General features: G+C 33.9%; 1 protein-coding gene across 2 annotated transcripts; it reads right to left on the bottom strand.

Annotated features, from left to right (window-relative positions):
• Positions 1-1,084: 1,084 nt before the first annotated feature.
• Positions 1,085-21,900, bottom strand: LOC139977787 (uncharacterized). Of its 2 annotated transcripts, none has more exons than XM_071987419.1 (22): positions 21,642-21,900; positions 21,090-21,383; positions 20,073-20,366; positions 19,131-19,376; positions 18,478-18,786; positions 17,979-18,260; positions 16,845-17,165; positions 15,552-15,839; positions 13,889-14,194; positions 13,462-13,566; positions 13,049-13,079; positions 12,419-12,480; positions 11,600-11,630; positions 10,800-10,885; positions 10,074-10,241; positions 9,619-9,729; positions 8,460-8,614; positions 7,938-8,057; positions 7,292-7,403; positions 6,258-6,354; positions 3,642-3,741; positions 1,085-2,962 (listed from the first exon to the last, which is right to left on the bottom strand). In XM_071987419.1, the coding sequence occupies exons 1-22, from the start codon at positions 21,691-21,693 to the stop codon at positions 2,843-2,845; spliced, it is 3,690 nt and encodes a 1,229-aa protein (XP_071843520.1). In that variant the 5' UTR covers positions 21,694-21,900; the 3' UTR covers positions 1,085-2,842. The 2 variants fall into 2 exon arrangements, with proteins under 2 accessions (XP_071843520.1, XP_071843521.1); XM_071987420.1 differs by having other exon boundaries at positions 21,090-21,131.
• Between the last annotated feature and the right edge of the window lie 351 nt (positions 21,901-22,251).

Genomic DNA, 22,251 nt, shown 5'->3' with positions numbered 1-22,251 from the left:
ATTATGTCTTTTGTTCTTTTCACGATAATCGGTTGACATTAAAAATAGACGAATACTCCATGAACTCTTTAATTGGTGTTGAGCAATCATGAAGTTAATAAAGCCATTATTTCTTCTAGTGTGATTAAATGACTCATATTTATATTTCTCTTCAAATTAACTCAATGGCTTTTATATTTGTCAATATTTGAATCCCTTTAATACAATATTTCCATAAGTTTAAAACAAATCCCTGAACGGGTGAATAATACCTTGATATCATGATTAAAGGCATTTTGTTTGTAAATGAAATTGAGTCCCAGCTATGAATAAATGGTAACATGGAAATAAGATATAGTTTGTGACTATAACAAAGTTGGACTCGATAGTATGCAGTCTAGTATGGGTTGGAATATTCGTTAACGTTAAACGACTAGTCCCTATAATGACTTTAAATCAGCCATATATAACGCGCATCTCTTGTTCAAGGGCGGTGGAGCAGACAGTTTCACAACAACCCATCAACTGACACTGTAAGAATGTGTGATACAGACTGCTCAGGTACTATGAATAAATCTATGTCAATAAATAATCTTAAAAGTTTAAATTTACCAATTCAGACGGTTTGTTGACCAGGCTGCATAGTCTGAAGGTTACGATTGGATTGGTAAAGACAAGTAACCAAGTAGTTCGTGGCTCACATGCAATTAATATTCGAATATGAGTTAACAGTACACTTATTAATTCAATCAGCTTCATACAACTCGGATCATTGTTTGTTTTATAACAAATAAAAATTCAGTCAGCTTCATACAACTCGGACCGTTATTTAGTTCATAACACTAACAAATTCATTCAGTTCCATACAACAAGGATCGTTGTTTCGTTCATTAATACTAACAAATTCAGTCAGCTTGATACCACTTGGGCCGTTGTTTAGTTCATTAACTCTAACACATTCAGTCAGTTTCATGCAGCTTGGGCCGTTGTTTAGTTTATAACACTAACAAATTCAGTCAACATCATACAGCTTGGAGCATTGTTTAGTTTATTAACACTAACAAATTCAGTAAGTTTCATACAACAAGGATCTTTGTTTAGTTCATTAAAACTAACAAATTCAGTTAGTTTCATACAGCTCGGTCCGTTGTTCAGTGTGTTTTCTTGAAATCTGCTATAGTTATATAGCATTGAATACAATTCACCTCTGTGATGGGTTGTTACTTTATATTTGTAATTTGACTTATTTTAAATTCTTAATAGAATCAATCAAAATTAAGACATTTTAACATTTATTGGCATCATAAGTTATACAGTAATGTACAAAACTAAATTTAATATTTAAAGCCTCAACAGCGAAGCATCTATCTTCTTTTTTGAAAAGCTTCGGTTTCTAATCGATTTCAAGGCTAAACAGATGGCGCTATAGCCAATCAAAGGTGTAATAACTATATTATGTTACTATGTTATTAATGTAACAAGAACTGCAAGTCTTACACATTAGTTTTTAGCTATACTTGATATTTGTTATCTTGTTAAATTAAAGCCTTGTTGATTTTTCTTTAACCTACATGGGGTGGACGCACAGCTTAGACCAGACGATGTACCCTAGAAGATGCACAACTATAAACATAAAATAAATATAGGATGAATGATAGAACGTCACAACATACAACCACCTTTAAAATAATATTTATACAAATATATTGGATATGTTAACAGGAAGCAATTCCATTGTACCTTGTAAAGTGTTACTCTTCTGCAGACTTCCAATTGTTTTTACCGCAGCTCCTTTACCAAGGACAGTTAGCGGTCTCATGTAATTATAATTCATTTTTCGAATCCAAGGGATATTAATGTTATGATAAAGTCAGGATATTGATCTTAGTTACCTTAATAATCGTATCAGTCAATCAATAAAGAGTTGACTATTTATATTGAACTATCAGTCATAAAAATGACGAACATTAACGTAGTAATTTTATAAATGAAATGAATCTGTGTCGACTGTAACACGGGTAAATGTTGTTACTAGTTATGCATGGGTAGTTTAGACCACTATGTTCCCCATATCACTATCACACAGGTAAATGTTGCTACTAGTTATGCATGGGTAGTCTATAATACTATGTTATCCATATCACTATCACACAGTAAATGTTGTTACTAGTTATACATGAGTAGTCTAGACTACTAACAACACTTTCTTCCTTTTTCTTATGTTCCACTGATGCAGCTAGTAACCCACCATATTAGAGAACAAATTTAAAATTAACAAGTAACTGCAGATACCGTATTTACATAATGAAATAAAAATTCATCCATTCAAGCAGTTATATCATTTTCTAACATCGTTTAGGCTTTATAATGGAAAACAAAAGCGAATGTGTGTAGTCCATGGTGAATCCAAACGTTATTGCACAACACGTTATTTATATTATGTAATCAAGCTGCAAGTAAACTTCACGTTGTGTACGGTGTAATACACTCTGTACGGAAGCGTAAAAGGGGCCTTATTTGATAAGTAACAAACACTGCAAAACAATAAAGTAAAATTACTGTTTTGATTACATGTAAATAGTCTATATCTGAATTTAACCGTTATGAAAACTTGATGGAATCTAAAAGTTATAATCAGTTTGATGAGATCTATACTAACCCGTGTAAAACGGCAAATTTGAGATAATTACCGTTTGAAATGTGTGATAATTTTTTAGTAGCCATTTATTTGTTTTTCTACAATTATATAAGAGCAAGTTGTTCCTTTCATCAACGTCCAGATTCATTGAAATGAGTTGTCATCGATTTCAGGTCGAATGATTATCTTTTCTTGTTAGCCGAATAGTTATTAACCATCTTCCCTTTAAGATTTGCCCATCGTCTCGTAAATAGTCTCCTCAGAAGAAGCGTTAGATATGCCATAAGTGTCACGAATATTTAACATCATCTTTTCACTGATCGCTGATCCTTCAGATGACGTGGCCTACAAAAATCAATAACAGTAATAGTTAAGGGTGCATTTGTTTTCGATAACGAAAGATTGGTTTAATGTAAATATTTGACATGTAAATGTAACATTTATATAGTTTCTTTTCTGGACAATATATTAAGATACGTACTATTTGTGTGGAAGTTTATGTATATATTATAATTGGTCTGTAAGGCTAAGTTTAGTTACTCTAGCAATCAGTTCCCGAAGGGTAAATAGGGGGACAACCGGCTGTGAGAAAGAAACCCGTGAGGGACGCAATCTGTTTATCATAATTTACATAATCAGCAAAGTTAATATGAGTATCGGTAGGTTTGTAATAAAGCGATGTTGTGAGAATTAGTAGAACTATTGACAATTACATTTAGAAAGGAAATTTCGGACGTTGACGTAGTGAATTACAATGTACTGATTAGACGTTATATTGTTTAAAGGGACCTTGTGCAACAAGACTGTGTTAACAAAATCGAGAGCTGCACAATGTAACTAAGTGCTTTAAGAAATGCAGCTAAAATGACAACAATCACATCAGCTTGTTTCACAGGTTCAGAAAGAATACCTAATCCTTTATTTGATTGACTCGATTAATTAATCAATGCAGTTACTGCGCAGTTTTCGTAAACGGCTAATAATTGTCAGGATTATGCTGATGAGTTGAAATTTTTCAGCTTACCAGTAAGAGCTCATGAATCGCCGATTTAAGATTCGCTAAGAGTTCATCCATGGTTGGGCGTTCATCTACCACTCTCCAGCAATCCACTATTACGTCATAACTAACAAAAAGGAGGGAAATTCAAAGTTTGAGTTCACGTCTTGAAAATGTGATTATATTACATATGGAAGATATAGTATTAGATATCAATATTGCAGGAAATCTCCATAAATCTTTAGTTTGTAGAAGTTTGAGTTCACGTCTTGAAAATGTGATTATATTACATATGGAAGATAAAGTATTAGGTATCAATATTGCAGGAAATCTCTATAAATCTTCAGTTTGTGGTAGTTTGAGTTCACGTCTTGAAAATGTGATTATATTACATATGGAAGATATAGTATTAAGTATCAATATTTAAGGAAATCTCTATAAATCTTTAGTTTGTAGTAAAGGGTTATGTAACCATGGTGTTTTTTTTCACACACAGGCTATAATGATGTGTGTTATAATACTTACGTTACGAACCATAGTAGCTATGATGATGAGTGTTACACTACTTACGATATGAAGTCATCCAGCCGTTTGGTGTGTAGTGAAGGGTAATGTCACCATAGTGTATTATTATTCATACTAGGTAGTACGATGAGTGTTATACTACTTACGATATGAACCACGCTAGCTATTATGATGAGTGGTATACAACCTACGATACGCGCCATACTAGCTATTTTGATGATTGTTATACTACTTACGATACGAGCCATACTAGCTATTATGATGAGTGTTATACTTCTTACTATACGATCCATACTATAGCTATTACGATGATTGTTATACTACTTACGATACGAACCATACTAGCTATTATGATGAGTGTTATACTACTTACAATATGAACCATACCAGCTATTAAGATGAGTGTTATACTACTTACGATATGAACCATACTAGCTATTATGATGAATGTTATACTACTTACTATATGAAGCATACTAGCTATTATGATGAATGTTACACTACTTAAGATATGAACCATACTAGCTATTATGATGAGTGTTATACTACTTACTATATGAACCATACCAGCTATTAAGATGAGTGTTATGCTATTTACGATATGAACCATACTAGCTATTATGATGAATGTTATACTACTTACTATATGAAGCATACTAGCTATTATGATGAATGTTACACTACTTAAGATATGAAACATACCAGCTATTATGATGAATGTTATACTACTTAAGATATGAACCATACTAGCTATTATGATGAGTGTTATACTACTTACGATATGAACCATACTAGCTATTATGATGAATGTTATACTACTTACTATATGAAGCATACTAGCTATTATGATGAATGTTACACTACTTAAGATATGAACCATACTAGCTATTATTATGAGTGTTATACTACTTACTATATGAACCATACCAGCTATTAAGATGAGTGTTATTCTATTAACGATATGAACCATACTAGCTATTATGATGAATGTTATACTACTTACTATATGAAGCATACTAGATATTATGATGAATGTTACACTACTTAAGATATGAACCATACTAGCTATTATGATGAGTGTTATACTACTTACTATATGAAGCATACTAGCTATTATGATGAATGTTACACTACTTAAGATATGAACCATACTAGCTATTATGATGAGTTTTATGCTACTTACTATATGAACCATACTAGCTATTAAGATGAGTGTTATACTATTTACGATATGAACCATACTAGCTATTATGATGAATGTTATACTACTTACTATATGAAGCATACTAGATATTATGATGAATGTTACACTACTTAAGATATGAACCATACTAGCTATTATGATGAGTGTTATACTACTTACGATATGAACCATACTAGCTATTATGATGAATGTTATACTACTTACTATATGAAGCATACTAGCTATTATGATGAATGTTACACTACTTAAGATATGAACCATACTAGCTATTATGATGAGTGTTATACTACTTACGATATGAACCATACTAGCTATTACGTTGATGTTATACTACTTACTATATGAAGTCATTCAGTCGTATGAATTTCAGTCAAATTACTGATGACAATCACTGTATTGAATATTTTAAAATAACTGTATCCTTGCTCTTGAAAGTTAAGGCTCAAATTCATCAAATGCAAACAAGATTCGTCCTTGTAAAATCCCCCCTCTCAGATTAAAATCACGTATGGAAGCAGCTCGCATTTACTCCTTGACGATATCAACATCCATTCATGTAATGGTGATTTTACTTTCCACAAGTTACATTGCATGCTTGGTATAACTTAATTACATCATTTACTATATAGGGAGTGAACGTTTATTATGCCCTTTCCCGTGACACTGTCAATGCATTCACCGAAACACGGCACCTTTGCTTACATACGTCTGTATACTGTTAGTATGTAGGGCCTTAGGAACTTTGGAACTTGGCATAAACTATGACGTCATCCTACCGTTGTTGATTCCGTTGCACCTTAAAGATGAATGTGCTTCTTTCCATTGTGTGTTGAATAGGTAATTGTTTTTTAAGACAGGTCGACTAAATAGTTGAAGGGATGGATGCCACTATTGAGTATTTTGAATCTACTTACAGTAGTTGATGACAATTCGCAGGCTGAGGAAAGAGGAATCGTTGTGTCATCAGACGTTGAATAGCGTCAATGTCGAGTCCTTTAAAAGGTTTATCACCTTAAAAAAAAAGGTAAATGTCGATGGTGCTTAGCTCGTTATAATTTACATTAGTTTTCAATTCAAGTGAATACACACACTCTGAATTCATGAAGGAGACTTGATCAACGGCTGGAAGTGCCGTACCAGGCATAAATTAATTCATGCATATATACACAGCAAGACTTCACATTTATTATGGTGTGTCGTAAGGATATTTTATATTCAGCACTGTAGAATGCTTTAATCACTAAAACACTAATTAGTCGTGAGTAAAGTATAATATCGATAACTTGACAAAGCATTCTAGAGCTTACTAAATGCAGGATCATGAAATGCCCCAATGTTCACAGGTTGTAAGGAAATTTAACCTATAATAAGTACTATGCTCTGTGTTTGCTACAATATACTCTTTAAACAGGTTGTATATAAGGAAAGTTAACATATTATAAGTACTATGCGCCTCTCTGTTTTGTTACAATATATCCTTTAAACAGGTTATAAAAATGTTAACCTATTATAAGAACTATGTTCTGGGTTTGTTGCAATATATTCTTTAATCAGGTTGTAAAGAATATTAACCTATTATAAATATTTTGCTCTCGGATTTGTTACTACATACCCATAAAACATGTTGTAAGGAAAGTTAACCTATATATTATAAGTACTATGCTCTGTGTTTGTTACAATATACTCTTTAACCAGGTTGTAAGGAAAGTTAACCTTTTATAAGTAATATGTTCTGTGTTTTGTTACAATATACTCATTTAAGATGAAGGTTGAAACATAAGCAGAATGATTTCATTGTAGTGACGCAAGCACCTTACACTGTAGGCATACGAGACAAGATGGTTAATATTAAGAAATTTAACTGTTCATATTTTACTACAATAATGTCACGGGCATATAATCAAATCAGCAAAATAAATTTGTTACATAAATATAAGAAATGATATACCCAATGAAAACAGTTCCCACAATGCAACTCCTACAGACCAAACATCGCTCTCGTCAGAATAATCCTCCCTGAGAATCGTTTCAGAAGCAAAATTCCTTAGTGCTGGTTTATTCTAAAAGAAGAAGAATGATTATATTACAAAACTCATTGAAAAATGAAATATTTTACTTAAAAAATGATAATTTTATCTGGTATCCCCTGACTGATTATTATTCAATCAATAAACCAATCAACCAATCGCCTGACTGATTATCAATCAATCAATGCCCTGGCTGATTATCAATTCAAATATTGTCTGCATATGAATAACTGGCAATAGGATTCATTATCCACAAGGCAAGACGATAAGTGTATTAAATTTACCTAATTTCTACCAATAATACCTCAAAAGCTATATTACCTAACATTCTCAAACTGAAACCATTTTAATTAAAAGAAACTTTTAGGTAAAACCATGAAATTTATCACTTTGTTTTAGTTTACTCATACTAAAGACATAAAATATGGTAGACGTGGGTGTCCGTGAATCTGACTAGGATCAGCTTTATGGCGTCTACCAGTCGTCCTCCAGTATAAGTGGCGCTATGCTTCATTGAAGTCTGTTGAGCACGATATAGCTAAAGAACTATGCGCATGTCTGTCATACCTTACTGATGATGGCTTCAATCTTGTCAACTGCGTCCTCCTTAAGGCAGAAATCAAATAATTTACATCTGTTTTCCGTTGTCACCATGATCTTCTTTATTGCTATTCCAGGATGACAGAACTGTAAACAAAAACGATTCAATGTATGTTTAGTAGTGTGAAATACTTAACAACTAATGTAGCGAAACCTGTTTACGTTATGTCATTAAGAATAAACATCCTCTAAGAAAAAAAACTATAGTGAACCGTACATTTTGAATAATTGTCAATAAACTACCCCAGTACAAGGCGTTAGCTGTTTCGCCATGGTCAATACAGTATATTACTATGAGAGTTGGAGTTCCATTCCTATTCTTACCACCATTCATTTCTCTATTTCTCTGTCCCCATCTTAAATGTGAGCAGACTGTCCCAATATAGAATTGCATATCGTAATTGGAATACAACATACTGAACTTAGTGAACAATACTCGACTTAGTGAACAATTCCACGATATCAATGAAAAGAAAAATTTCGTCTTACATTAAATTTTGCTAAGAAGCTTATGCCATTGACAATGTCGAGAGAGAACGTTAGGATGTTCTCAGTCGTTCGTTTTGACTGCTGCGGAGACAAAGCCTCTAGAAACGATCGCAGGGACTCCACAGCAAGAAATTCTTGAACCAAATAAAGGTTTCCTGAATGAAGAATGAAGCTGAGGTATTTAGTGTGTTTAGATTACTTCTCTAATTAAGGTAATGAGAGTTAAATAAGATCTATAGACAATTCAATGATACGATTTTAAATAATTATATTAACCATGCATAAGTTTCATTTGTTTATTAACAGATGGACTTTGGTTGTTCGTTATGGAATATTGTGATCTGTTATATACGCTTATGACACATGATATTGTTACATTTATGCTTTAAGTTGGTTTGCGTATATACGCTTGTTACACCTGAGATTGTTACATTTATGCCTCATGTTGGTTTGTGTACATATGCTTATGACAGCTGAGATTGTTACATTTATGCTTCACGTTGGTTTGCGTAAATACGCTTATGACATGTTTTTGTCTTAATTAGAACTTTCATCGAGAAATGTATATACGGCGAATGGTGTACTCGAAGTGAAAAACAAATAGGCTAGTTTAGCTTGAATGATCAAGGTACATTGAGTATTCGTTGTTGTTATAAGAAACTTCTCAATAACGAAAGATATGAAATGAAATTCATTAAAGTTAAAATGTCCATCATCCAAGTCTTATCGAAGGGAGTTATACACAATCCTCTGAATTATGGCCCTGGTTTGAAGTAAATGAATGATTTCGAAACTTTGTTTGTTACGAAGTACAATGAATAACTATTTTTAAGTATTTTGTAGATAGTAGCCATGTACTGCCCACCCTCTCCCCCGTACCCCCTTCACCAACTTTGAACACCCCTTCCCATCCCCTTCCCACCTTTGATATTCCTACGCACGCCACTGTGACAATTCACCTTTGGAAAAAATTGACGTTGCAACTCCAGGAAAATTTCACGGCTTTTAAAATTTAACCTTTTCTACGATTACGCTTTATTTAGAATACTCATCTTGGTGGTTTGCTTCTGTAAGACTATAAATCTTATTCACTTTTCCAAGAGTGTATTACCCGCCTCAAACGACAACTCTGATACGACATTAATTATATACAACATACCGTCACTAAGTCCAGTGCCGTATATTAAAGCAATATACTGACATCTTGGTATGTCAATGATATTCTTGACAAACATATCCCAGCGAAATTGTTTCTCTTCCGACACTGCTCCTACAAAAGTAACAATATTGAAGTATGAAGGGCAATCAAAGTATGAATACTGACTGTAAAAATAGAAAGTCCTTCCACTGTTTAAATGCGTTTCGTTAAAATGCCCCCTTTTTTTACATAATTTTAACGTTTATTAATCTGTTTTGGGAGGAAATCACCCATTTATATGGGGATGAGTACGTTTGTGTGAAGCCAAATTCATCCCAGAACTTTTTAGGATACCCCCAAGTAAAAGTTGTTAGCATACCCGTAAATAATTTTACTAGCATATCTTCAAGTATACATTTGTTTTAAATTAATTAAACAAGTTTCAAGAGCCTAATAGTTTTAATAGTTTAATTTACCTGACACAGTGGTTATAATTACACCAGTCTTTGCTGCAAATTTCTGTCTCATGGTACCAACCCATCGATCAAAATATCTTCCTTCTTTCAGTTTCATCGCCAAACAGAGATGTTTAAATGGTATCACTCGGCTTCCGTAAGATTCAGCGATAACAGCCTCATACTGATCTAGTACATTAAACCAAGTTCAGTAGATATATATAGTTGATATGGGTATTACAACTCTAGGTGTTTAGTGTCTGAATACATATAGTAACTTAATAGTAGATACATATAGTTGACATGGGTATTAAACAACTAGGTGTTTAGTGTATGATTACATATAGTATCTTAATAGTAGATTCATATAGTTGAAATGGGTATTAAAAAACTAGGTAATTTGTGTCTGACTACATATAGGCCTTCCTATAGTAAATTTTGCCAATGGTATTTGTAGTCTCACCAAACTCGAAGAATACTGAATTACACCTTGCCACTCCTTTAGGTTATATTTATTGCCAGTATTAATCCCCATATTTCATTCCTTCACATTGGGATTTCTTTTATATATATATATATATATATATATATATATATATATATATATATATATATATATATATATATATATATATATATATACATATATATATATATATATATATATATATATATATATATATATATATATATATATATATATATAGTTTTACTTTTTGATCTAGAAATATCCAGTTATCTATTTACCATCCATTTCTTCGGATTTCCCTGACAGAGTTCTTGATTTCCTTGATCTTCTTGACATTCTCCTCATAGAAAAACGTGAAGCTGAACTGGTAAAACATCATACAGAGTAAAAGAAAAAACTATAAATATTTTCCCAAACATTTTTAAAATGGAGGAAAACAATTTTTTTTTGTTGGTACCTATAACAAGTTGCGTTATTTCATCACGTAAGTTACATAACAAGTGTATATCGATATATCTTTATTTCCTTCTCTTTGTAAGGGGGGGGGGGGGACCTGGTGCTTATATTTCCAGTAAAAGGCCACGATCATACATGTAGTAATGCTCTTGTATATTCTGGTGTAAGTTAGGTTACAATGTTTCGTTATCATGTTTCATATTCCAAACACTGAAGGCATAGCCGAAATTTTCATAGATGCGTATAATCACGTGCTGATGTTTCATCACATTCCATATTACCCAATAAAAAACAATGCACAGTAATACTTGTGTAAGTGAATGTAACGAATGTGTAGCTAACAGATGCGAATGCATTACATCTGCACCATCTACATCTACATCATTATATGGAATAGCCCTGCACCTTGAATGTTTAGGTGTAAGTGAGGATGCTTAACGGGAGTATTTTGCTGTTGATATCATGCCACTTACATAATCTCAAACTACCATTATATATCGAGTCTCTCGGTGAGGTAAGGTGCTTTGCAATTACAACACAGAGATGTACTTTTGGTGTGTCTTGAAAGCGTATAAAGCGTATAAATAGATCGAATAAATATAAAAATAAAAAACAACAATACCTTTTAGAGTACGCTACCATTGATCGCCTCCCTGTTGGCAAAAATGAAAAAGTAATAGTGGTAGTTTAGCTAAGTAACATAAAAGATGACGTCACTACAAGACTTACAATAAGAACAAAGAACAATAATACTCTTGCAGTGTTATGAAACTAATGTTCCAATAAGTTTCACTAGTTAAAAACCATTGAACTAAGTATAAAGAAAATGCCAAACTCAAAACGTACCACTATAGCTAGCTAATGCTTATTGTGTTTAAAAACATAGAAAACAACTAAATGTAACTTATCATACATCGCACATTACACAGTCCTAGTTGGTATAATTTGATAACAGTAGGTACCAAATAACATTCATCAATGAATGTGTTTTCTTGTCTCGATTCTACAGGCCATGTTAAACGTTAGTATTTACTCTGCTTCATGAAGTACTTCACTTTCGATTTCAATAAGCAATATTTGGATTCAACATAGAGGATTCAACATAGAGGATTCAACATAGAGGATTCAACATAAAGGATTCAACATACAGGATTCAACATACAGCATTCAACATACAGGATTCAACATACAGGATTCAGTATACAGGATTCAACACACAGGATTCAACACACAGGATTCAACATACAGCATTCAACATACAGCATTCAACATACATGATTCAACATACAGGATTCAACATACAGCATTCAACATACAGCATTCAACATACAGGATTCAACATACAGGATTCAGGATGTATTGAACAATCAAAACTCTCTTTACATTATAACCATTCCCGAACATACAGAAATCGAATTAAAGCTTGTGTAGATTTACTTACAAGCCTTCCGATCTATTCCCTCTTCTTTGCCTCTTGCGACTAGTATTTCCATCATCTGGAGACTTCGTGAGAAAAAGTACAACGTAAGAAATTTATTTGTATATTTGAACGCACATGTTTCTTCATGGTAGTTATTGTTGATCGCTAAACAGCATCAGCTAAAAGGGATATATTTCAGCGTTAAATTCCACATCGTCTCAAACGTTACTGGGTGTAAGCTTGATGTTAATGTAAAGCAACAATCAGTGAAGTGTTCTGCAGCAATCTATTTGCTACAAACTTCTGACATATAGGCCTACTCCGTATGACTAACGAATAACGTTAATAGTCAATGCTGAGGAATATGTTAGAAAGTCAACTATTTTGGTCACCAATTCTCAAATTTTAACAAGCATTTTAATGCAACTGTAAAAGTAGTTACTCTCAACTGATAAACTTAATGTGACTTAATGGGAATAAATCGGAGAATAAGAATTTCATCGAAAGTACTTTTGACAACATCTATAGCAATCTTTGACTTTCTCATATCTGGGAACAATTCTGATGATCTTTAAATGTCTTCAAAAGTCGCATAAAGTACATCACAAGCGTCTGTTAGTCAATGTAATGTCATGCATCAGCTAAACATACCTTGTCAGGTTCGCTTTATTATTTCTTGCTACTGTAATTGATAAAAGTTAATATGAAAATAATTCAATACCGATGAAATGCACCCATAATATTAATTAATAAACTGATATGTACTGGTGATTTGAATACCGTAATTTGTAACACATTCGTAGCAACATTACATAATATGCAGCGCCTGGTCAAGGAACTCATCATCACCATCAGTCATAATGTATAAAATGCTTTTTAGGAATAGCTACTGAACTGTAAGTTTCGGTAGCTCCATTTGGTAAGGTGCAAGACTTATACAGCTGAGGTCGATTGTTCCAAGCACGTGGCCTGCTCTTTTCATATTATTCTATCAATTTTTCAAATATTAAATAATTTAAGGTATTACATTATCTTGTTTAAAAGAACAATCTTTGAAACTTAACAGTTAGAACATCCTTGACAGGACCAAACCAGCAGCGATGAAAGTGTGACGATAATGAAGATGAGTACACTCCAAAGAACAACATTCCTAATGAAAGGAATGCTCACTGTATGAAAACAAAAGGAGAGAAATAGCAAATTAAGCTGGCTGATGTATTTTTCATGATTACAAGTCTTGTTTTCATAGTTTACTTTGAACCATTACGAATAACGTTATCAATTGTATTTCGTTATAGAAATCAAATATATTTCAAGACATTTTCATCCATGATATATCAAGCCGATGAGAAATGTGTATATGAGAATAATTTGCGCTTGCAATATGCTATACACACTACGGAAGAAATGTTTTACTTCTCTATTGAAAATATGAAGAAACAGTGGGTTTTATGCCTAAATTGGCTTGTAAGTGATGATACTGAACCATACCTCTGAGTAAAACTGTTTTTTCTTTGGTCCTCTCCTCCTCTCCTCCTGAAGAACATGATAGAGTCTGATGGTGCAAGGACGGCTTGTAGGAGATGTTTGATCGCAGTTGGTACAGATACTTTGTTGTCTCATTCTGTATGGTTATATTATCCTTCTGTATAATATTATCGATCTTCCAATTTATATATTTGATTTCATCTGTGCTGTTGGCAATGCAGACGAATGTGTACTGGGAACTCTCGTAAACATCAAGTGGACCATTCTTAATCGGTACATCTCCGTGCAGAATGAACACATCCAGCTGAACTAAAGATCAGAAAAAAGAATAAACTTTACCAACCAGTTTCCTTGCTCTGCATAAAGTAGACATATATGCAACATTCCAGCGAGTAGGAAACGAATAACTCAAAGGGTGTGGAGACTCGCGCAAAACGAAACGTCTAATGCCGGTAATCTGACCTAGTTTCGAATGAGGTGTAACCAAAGTTTTAGACACCACCATCGATCCCATAAAATACGCACACAACTTGCTACCGTCGGTAATTAGACACTAGTGTACAGTCAGTACAAACAGCTGCGGTCAAACGATACATATAAACGATACAGCGATGGACATCTCATGTCCAGATAAAAGATAACAAGGTATCACCTTTCATTGCTGTCTGTTTTTTGTAGCGACACGAACAAAACGTCACTTGGAAGCAAAAGAAAGTTAACTTTTTCAGTGCGCGGCACGCGGTTTGGGGCGAGTCTTCAATGCCTTTAGCCATAGTTACACATTTAATATTACTTTACTTACACGACCTTTGCCTCACACACGCGACTCATCTACAGGTTTTCTAATTAACCAGCTTTATTGCCTTTGTTTTGGTTTTGTTCTTACGAGTTATTTGTTGGTCGTTGTTGGGTATTCTTTTGTATGTTCGACAATATAATTAAACATATCAGTTTACTGTTTACGCACTTCACATTGTTCATTGTTAACAACTAATTTGAAGTGCAAAACAAGGCGTTTTCAAATCTTCAAGTAAGTGATTAATGCTTACTTCGCTTTGATATATACATGTACTTAAAAGCTATATATAGCCAAACATGTACTTAATAGTAATATATAGCGAAACATCAGGTAACTGTTCACACACGCATTAAATTGTACATCGTTAATAACTAATTTGAAGTGCAATACAAGGCGTTTTCAAATCTTCAACTAAGTGATTAATGATTACTTCGCTCTTATATACATGTACTATAAACGTGTATAGATATATACCCAAACATGTACTTAATAATTATATATAACCAAACATGTACTTAATAGCTATATATAGCCAAACATATACTTAATAGCTATATATAACCAAACATGTACATATTAGCATATAACCAAACATATAATGTAGTAGGGGGTGGGCTACAAGCAAACGGGTGATGTTCCTATTTGGAGAGGGGAGGGGGAGGAGGCATGTGTTGTGAAGTGCAAATATGCCCCAAATCAAATGCCCAACGCGGAAAATTTTAGGGGTGAGAGGCGTTGCAAGTTTGCTTTACCGGAGATGATTGTGAGCAAATGCCTCGGAATATGCCTTTAAATGAAATTAAATAGTATTAACACTATTTGTTGTACAGATGGTATTAATGTAAAGTACTTTGGTATTTTACTCACCGATCACTTTTAAGTGGACAACCTCAATTTCTTCAAGTCCATGATAACATGTATATTGTCCCTGGTTGATAAACTTCACCTCGGGAAGCTCTAGTGTACATTGATGAAATCTTGTCGGACGTTCCTTGTTCAATAAACAATTCTTAATTTCGTAGGATTCTGTTTCATTCTCAGTGTTGAATTTCCACTTTAGGTCAGCACTAGTATTATCATAAGAGCACAGTAACTCCGCGTCTTTATTCCATTGGATTCGACGAACAGTGACTTTTGCCGTCACAGAAATTATTTCTGTTAAAATACAATAGTTAGTCTTGAATTTCCATAGTCACATGTAGCTACCTCCATAGTCACATTGAAATACTCTCGTAGTCACATGTAATTACTTTCATAGTCAAATGCAATTACTTCCATAGTCACATGTAACTACTTTCAGTCACATGTAACTATTTCCATAGTCACATGTAACTACTTCCATAGTCACATGTAACCACTTTCATAGTCACATGTAATTATTTTCGTAGTCACATGTAACTACTTCCATAGTCACATATTACTACTTCCGTAGTAACATGTAACTGCTTCCGTAGTTACATGTAATTACTTCCTTAGTCACATGTAATGTGGATACAGTTACTGGCCTCCTTAAAAGGATAGTTCAATGGAACATTTATTTTTTACCGATGAGAGAAAAGTCATACATGGCGTTTACTTAATATTTTGTAGTTGTCTCAGTAACCATGAGTCAACTTGAAGCAAACAATTGTGATGTCATAGTTGTCCATAAACACCACATTGTTATGTTTTACTATATTTTTCACATTATGTTTGACCTAAGATCGAATCAGATTCCTATTTACCTGGGGATGTGGAACTAACAATACAAAAATAATGGAAGTGTATTCATACTGGGACGCATTCCAATTTCGAATTAGATTATGATAAATAAATGTTTAGGAAAAGCATAAAACAATGCATTAATGTATTAATGTGTCGATTTCAAATATTGATATCTCGAAAAGCAGTAGTTTTAATTGAACGCAAATTTCACCAGGATGGTGAGAATACGTTCCTCTGTCATATGTCTATACTTTAAAATACATAAAGTCCAATCTTGCTACTTTAGCTGTTACTTTGCTCTAACAATCATCCACCTATTTGTGTTCATTACGCAGCAGCAATGAAATTTCTTACTTAAACCACACAATAATGTCTCACAATTCATCGCGTACAAGAACACGATGAAGTATACTGCTTTAATGATATAACCAACAATTAATGATATAACCAACTTACCCTTTATAATCAAAACTTTCATATTGTTGTTACTGACGTCCGAACTATTTGACCGACAAGATACATTTTGATCACCGCGGTTAGGGTTGTATGTAAATAAGCTGCTGACGTCACGAAGTTCATTATCATTGTAACTCTCGGTCGGTTCCATATGTTCAATACGTTCCCTAACGGTCACACCATTAACACTCCAAGAAATGCTGACAGGATAAAACGTCCCTTTGACAGTACACCTCAGTTTGTATGATCTATAGCGATGCATGGTTTGACTATCGGATGCTGCTGGTTCATCGTTAACTTCCATTTCTAGTTCAGGTACAACTTAACAAATCAGATATTACACACTGTCAGGTTAGGGGTAATGATGTAAGAATTCAATTACTGTACAACTATGAAAGCTTATAACAAAGTCTGAACAATGATTGAGAGCATTACGATTAAAGGTATTTTATGATTGGGGAAATGTTCATTTAACACTTCATAGTGTGATTTAGTACGGAAGAAAAACAGTTCAACATACATAGCTTGACTATCCCTGCAATACAATATAACAACATGTATAACCTGGTTAGCCCTGTATTACAAATATGTCAACATGTAAAGTTTGATATATCAACATTCTTAACCTCATTAGCCCTGTTATACAATTATGTCAACATGTGTAGCCTGATTAGCCCTGTACTACAATTATGTCAACATATACAGTCTGATTAGCCCTGTACTAAAAAATATGTCAACATGTACATTCTGATATGTCAACATACTTAATCTGATTAGCCCTGTACTACAATTATGTCAACATGTGTAGTCTGATTAGCCCTGAATTACAAATATGTCAACATGTAGAGTCTAATATGTCCACACATAGAGGTAAAAAAAGATGTTAACATAGCTCGCCATTTTAGCCATCAACATGCCTTCCCTGATTAGGCTTGCGATATGAGATTATTAACATATCTAGTCTGATCAGGCGTATCAACATGTACATCCTGATTAGCCTTGTGATTTAAACATATTAACATATATTGCTTGATTATTTCTCAAATTTGAAGATGCGCTCATTTATTTTTGTATTATACTTTTCATAGATAAAATGCCAATAATCGTTAAGATGTTACATTAGTAAATGCTTACCATTTACATAAACGAATGTGACATTGGCTGGTTGATCCAGTTGAAAACAGCTGTAGTAACCATGGTTTTTCATCTTGACTTTATTGATGGTCACGTGACTCTGATTGTTGCCATTATTTCTGCTTGTTTTTATAAGTTCATCCGGTATTAGGCTGCCTGAGCTACCGTTAGTCTTGCTAAATTTCCACAAGTGATTTTGATTGGATTGCAAGTCACAAGAAAGAGATATGTTCCCACCATGCTCTACTATTCTTGAATCATTGTCCACTGCCGCCACTTTTACTGGGAAACAATATATTTCACTGATAACATTAACACCTAAATAAAATAAAACTGTTAGCAAACTGCTTATACACTAGAGAGCCTGTGTAGGAGAATGTATAAATTAAAACTGTTGATATGTAAATGGCGGGAAAACGTAATGGCAGATAGTTACGTCATATGAATTTTAAAACTGATGAATACTTTTCTGTCAAATCGTATAACCAATCAACCTTACCTGAAATGGCGATTGATTTATTCAGTGAATACAATGTTGTCTTCAAAAGGCATGTTATGTCATGGTCCCCCTCGGACGGTACGTAAAAGATTGTACTTGAATAGTCATAAATTTCAGGAATGTAGGAGTTATTCGTGGTTGAAGTTTTACTACGTAGTTCTTGGTTACCTAGCAACCAAGATAAGTTTGCAGGTGGCCCAACAGCTGATGCCGCGCATTCTAAACGATATAGCATGTTCGTCCAGAAGACAGTTACCCCTGATGGCTGTTGTTCATTGTTACTCGTAATATTCGACAGTTCCGGGTAAACTGCAAAGTACAGAATGTGAATGTGAAAGAACATTTGTGTCATAATGATAAGTTATATGCGATTAAGTGTAGAATCATAGGAAAATTTAAAATATTCAAGTATAGGCACAGTGGTACTTGGAATACAACAATTACATATGTTAGTGCAAAACAATTAAAGTTGCGTTCATCGAAAGTAAATCACGAGTATATAAAGTGTTCTGGAGTGGAGATACCAAAACACATAACGATGACATTAATTCATTTTAAAGGTCGCATAATACTTACAAAACATCACAGTCTAACAATGGATAAACCCTGAATAGCATTAGCCTATACCTAGATATCAGACCTATAAAACAAACCAATTTCCAGTCGTTTGACCTCAATATGATCTCCTTCCCTAAGACAGTTATAGTCCCCTTCATCCTCCATGCCTACACTCTCAATGTTCAGGTTCCTGTTATCATCTGTAACACGGGCGGTACTGTCCCTCGGATATTCCCAATCAATCAGAGATGTAATTTCGAGTCGAGGATGACATGAAAAGGTTACATGTTTGCCGTACCATGCAACCTCCTGAACAGGCTTTACCACTTCCTCGTTAATATCTGCAAATATGAAGAGATTAACAGTGAGTTTTGATTTAAGAGGATACCTTATATCCTCATGATATAGCTACCTTAACCCTTTCTGCAAATATGAAGAGACTAACAGTGAGATTTGATTAAATAGGATACCGTATATCCTCATGAAACAACTACCTTAACCCTATATGCACATATGAAGAGATTAACACTGATATTTGATTTAAGAGGATACCTTATATCCTTATGATATAGCTACTTTAACCATAACTGCAAATATGAAGAGATTTAACAGTGAGATTTGATTTAAGAGGATACCTTGTATCCTCATGAAAATTGCTACCTTAAACCTACCTGCATATATGAAGAGATTGACAGGGAGTTTTGATTAAAGAGGATACCTTACATCCTCATGTTAACTACCCTTACCGTATCTACATATGAAGAGATTAACAGTGAGTTTTGATTAAATAGGATACCTTATATCCTCATGATATAGCTACCTTAACCATATCTGCATATATGAAGACATTATCACTAAGATTTGATGTAAAAGCACACTTGGTAATACCAATGGGTACATAATAAAGGGACTGATATAATCGAGCACAGTGTCCTTCATCCAAATTAACTAAAAATTGTTTGATTACTTAATCAGAAAGTAGAACAAAACGAGTAGTATATTAACAAATGTTCTAAACGAAACTAGAAGAAAGTTACCAGGGAGTTTCTTGCTGGCAGCAACCGCACTTTGATTAATCCGTCCATAAGTCAAACACGAGATGCTTTTGTCGCCAATTTTAGGATGGTACAAGATGGTACTAGAGTAAGCTAAAACGTCCCCTGTATTGTTTACAGTAAGCCGTTCAACGCCATTGTAGATATCTGTGTTCACAAACCAACTAAATGTTACTCGCTGATTTGATCCTGTCGCTAAGCACTGTATTCCATAGCTTCTTGACGAGGAAAGGTTGTCGGAAGTTGAAAGACCCACCATCGACACATTTGGTGTAACTGTGTATTGGGCAAACAGACAAATAAATACAGAGGAAATGTTGCTGGAGGCTTGAAAATCTCCCATCGACACATTTGGTGTAACTGTGTATTGGGCAAAGTGAGATATAAATACAAAGGAAATGTTGTTGGAGGCTTGAAAATCTGACATTGACACATTTGGTGTAACTGTGTATTGGGCAAAGAGATATATAAAGAAGAGGAAATGTTGCTGGAGGCTGGAAAATATACTATCGACACATTTGGTGTAACTGTGTATTGGGCAAACAGATATATAAATACAGAGGAAATGTTGCTGGAGGCTGGAAAATCTACCATCGACACATTTGGTGAAAGTGTGTATTGTGCAAATAGAAATATAAATACAGAGGAAATGTTTCTGGAGGCTTGAAAATCTACCATTGACACATTTGGTGTAACTGTGTATTTGGGCAAACAGATATATAAATACAGAGGAAATGTTGCTGGAGGCTTGAAAATCTCCCATCGACACATTTGGTGTAACTGTGTATTGGGCAGAGTGTCGTACAGTCTGGGTAGCTACCCGGCTAAGAATATCCAATATTTAAAATGTTGGAAGAGTTGTGTTGATATGCACATCACTACCATTTTAATGCTTGATTGACATTGTATAAATAATTCACACCTTTACGCTCTTTGTAATGCTTAAAACACATCTCTTATTCTCGGACTAATGTGAACATAGCCTATTAAATTACTTACCTTCTACTGATATATGCATTTCTTTTAGAGGCTCGCTTTTTCCTAAAGAACAATAATAAAAACCTTCATTCTTAATTTCAACATGTTCAATAAATAAACGACCCTCTGCTAACACTCTAATATTCTCTAAATCTTGAGGCACGAAGGAGGTATCCCCAGCTGATAGAATTTGACCTTTAAACCTCCATATTTGCTTTCGGCTTTCTTCTTTGCTATTTTCTCCGCAGGAGAGAGTCAGATTAGAACCCTTCATCACTATTTTATTTTGTGACATCACATTGGTCGTGGATTCGTCTGAAATAAATTTACATTAAATATATGAACACGCAAAGCACTCTTTATGGTTTTATAACTTCATCACTGTTTTATTTTTTGACATCACAGTTGTCGTGGATTCGTCTGAAATAAATTTACATGAAATATATGAACTCGCAAAACACTCTCTGTGGTTGAGTAACTGTTGATAGAAACAAAACTTCTTAAAACTGAATACGAACGTTCTCATTGAAAGAATGTTTAATATTGGAAATTAAAAAGAAGGAAGGTTCTTACGAATTGTGACGCCCTCTTGTAGAAAGAGCAGGATGAATATGAAGAATAACATGTTGGTTCTTCTATAGTCCGACCGCCTCAGTGAACTTCAGGAAGTATACAACGACTATAGTACTATTTTTGCATGAACTAAAACGGTTGTAACTGAAAGAACAAATACTTCACGAAAGCTCTTGACTTCCTGTAATCGAAAGTAATCATTAACGGGTTTTACATTTCGTGTTTTGCGAATGCTTTCATTCAACAATTTCTTGCACGATAGTTGTTTCGCTGTAGGATATGACCCCCCCCCCCTCCCATCTTGTAGATGTTTACATTGTGTGTGTGGTGTGTGTGTGTGTGCGACGTTTCCTTCTAGAATGTCGTACAGTTTTGCTGTCAAATGTCAAGTGCATAGTCCTTGATATATACAGAAGAACCTGAAAGGGCAAAACTTAAACTTTTCTTACTATCCTACAACACGTTGAAGGATACTTAAATGCTGTGCATATTAGTATATCTACATTGTAATGCATGTGTTTACATCGTTTGTTTGTAACTAGTGTGCAATTTCGAATACTATAATCTGCACCATGTTGTAAGAAGGGTATGGAGTGATGCAATCATATAG

This window comes from Apostichopus japonicus, chromosome 12 (genome assembly GCF_037975245.1).
Source record: "Apostichopus japonicus isolate 1M-3 chromosome 12, ASM3797524v1, whole genome shotgun sequence".
Classification (NCBI taxonomy): Eukaryota; Metazoa; Echinodermata; class Holothuroidea; order Aspidochirotida; family Stichopodidae; genus Apostichopus; species Apostichopus japonicus.
The sequence above is the reverse complement of the archived record's forward strand: the minus strand, read 5'-3'. Positions and strand labels throughout refer to the sequence as shown.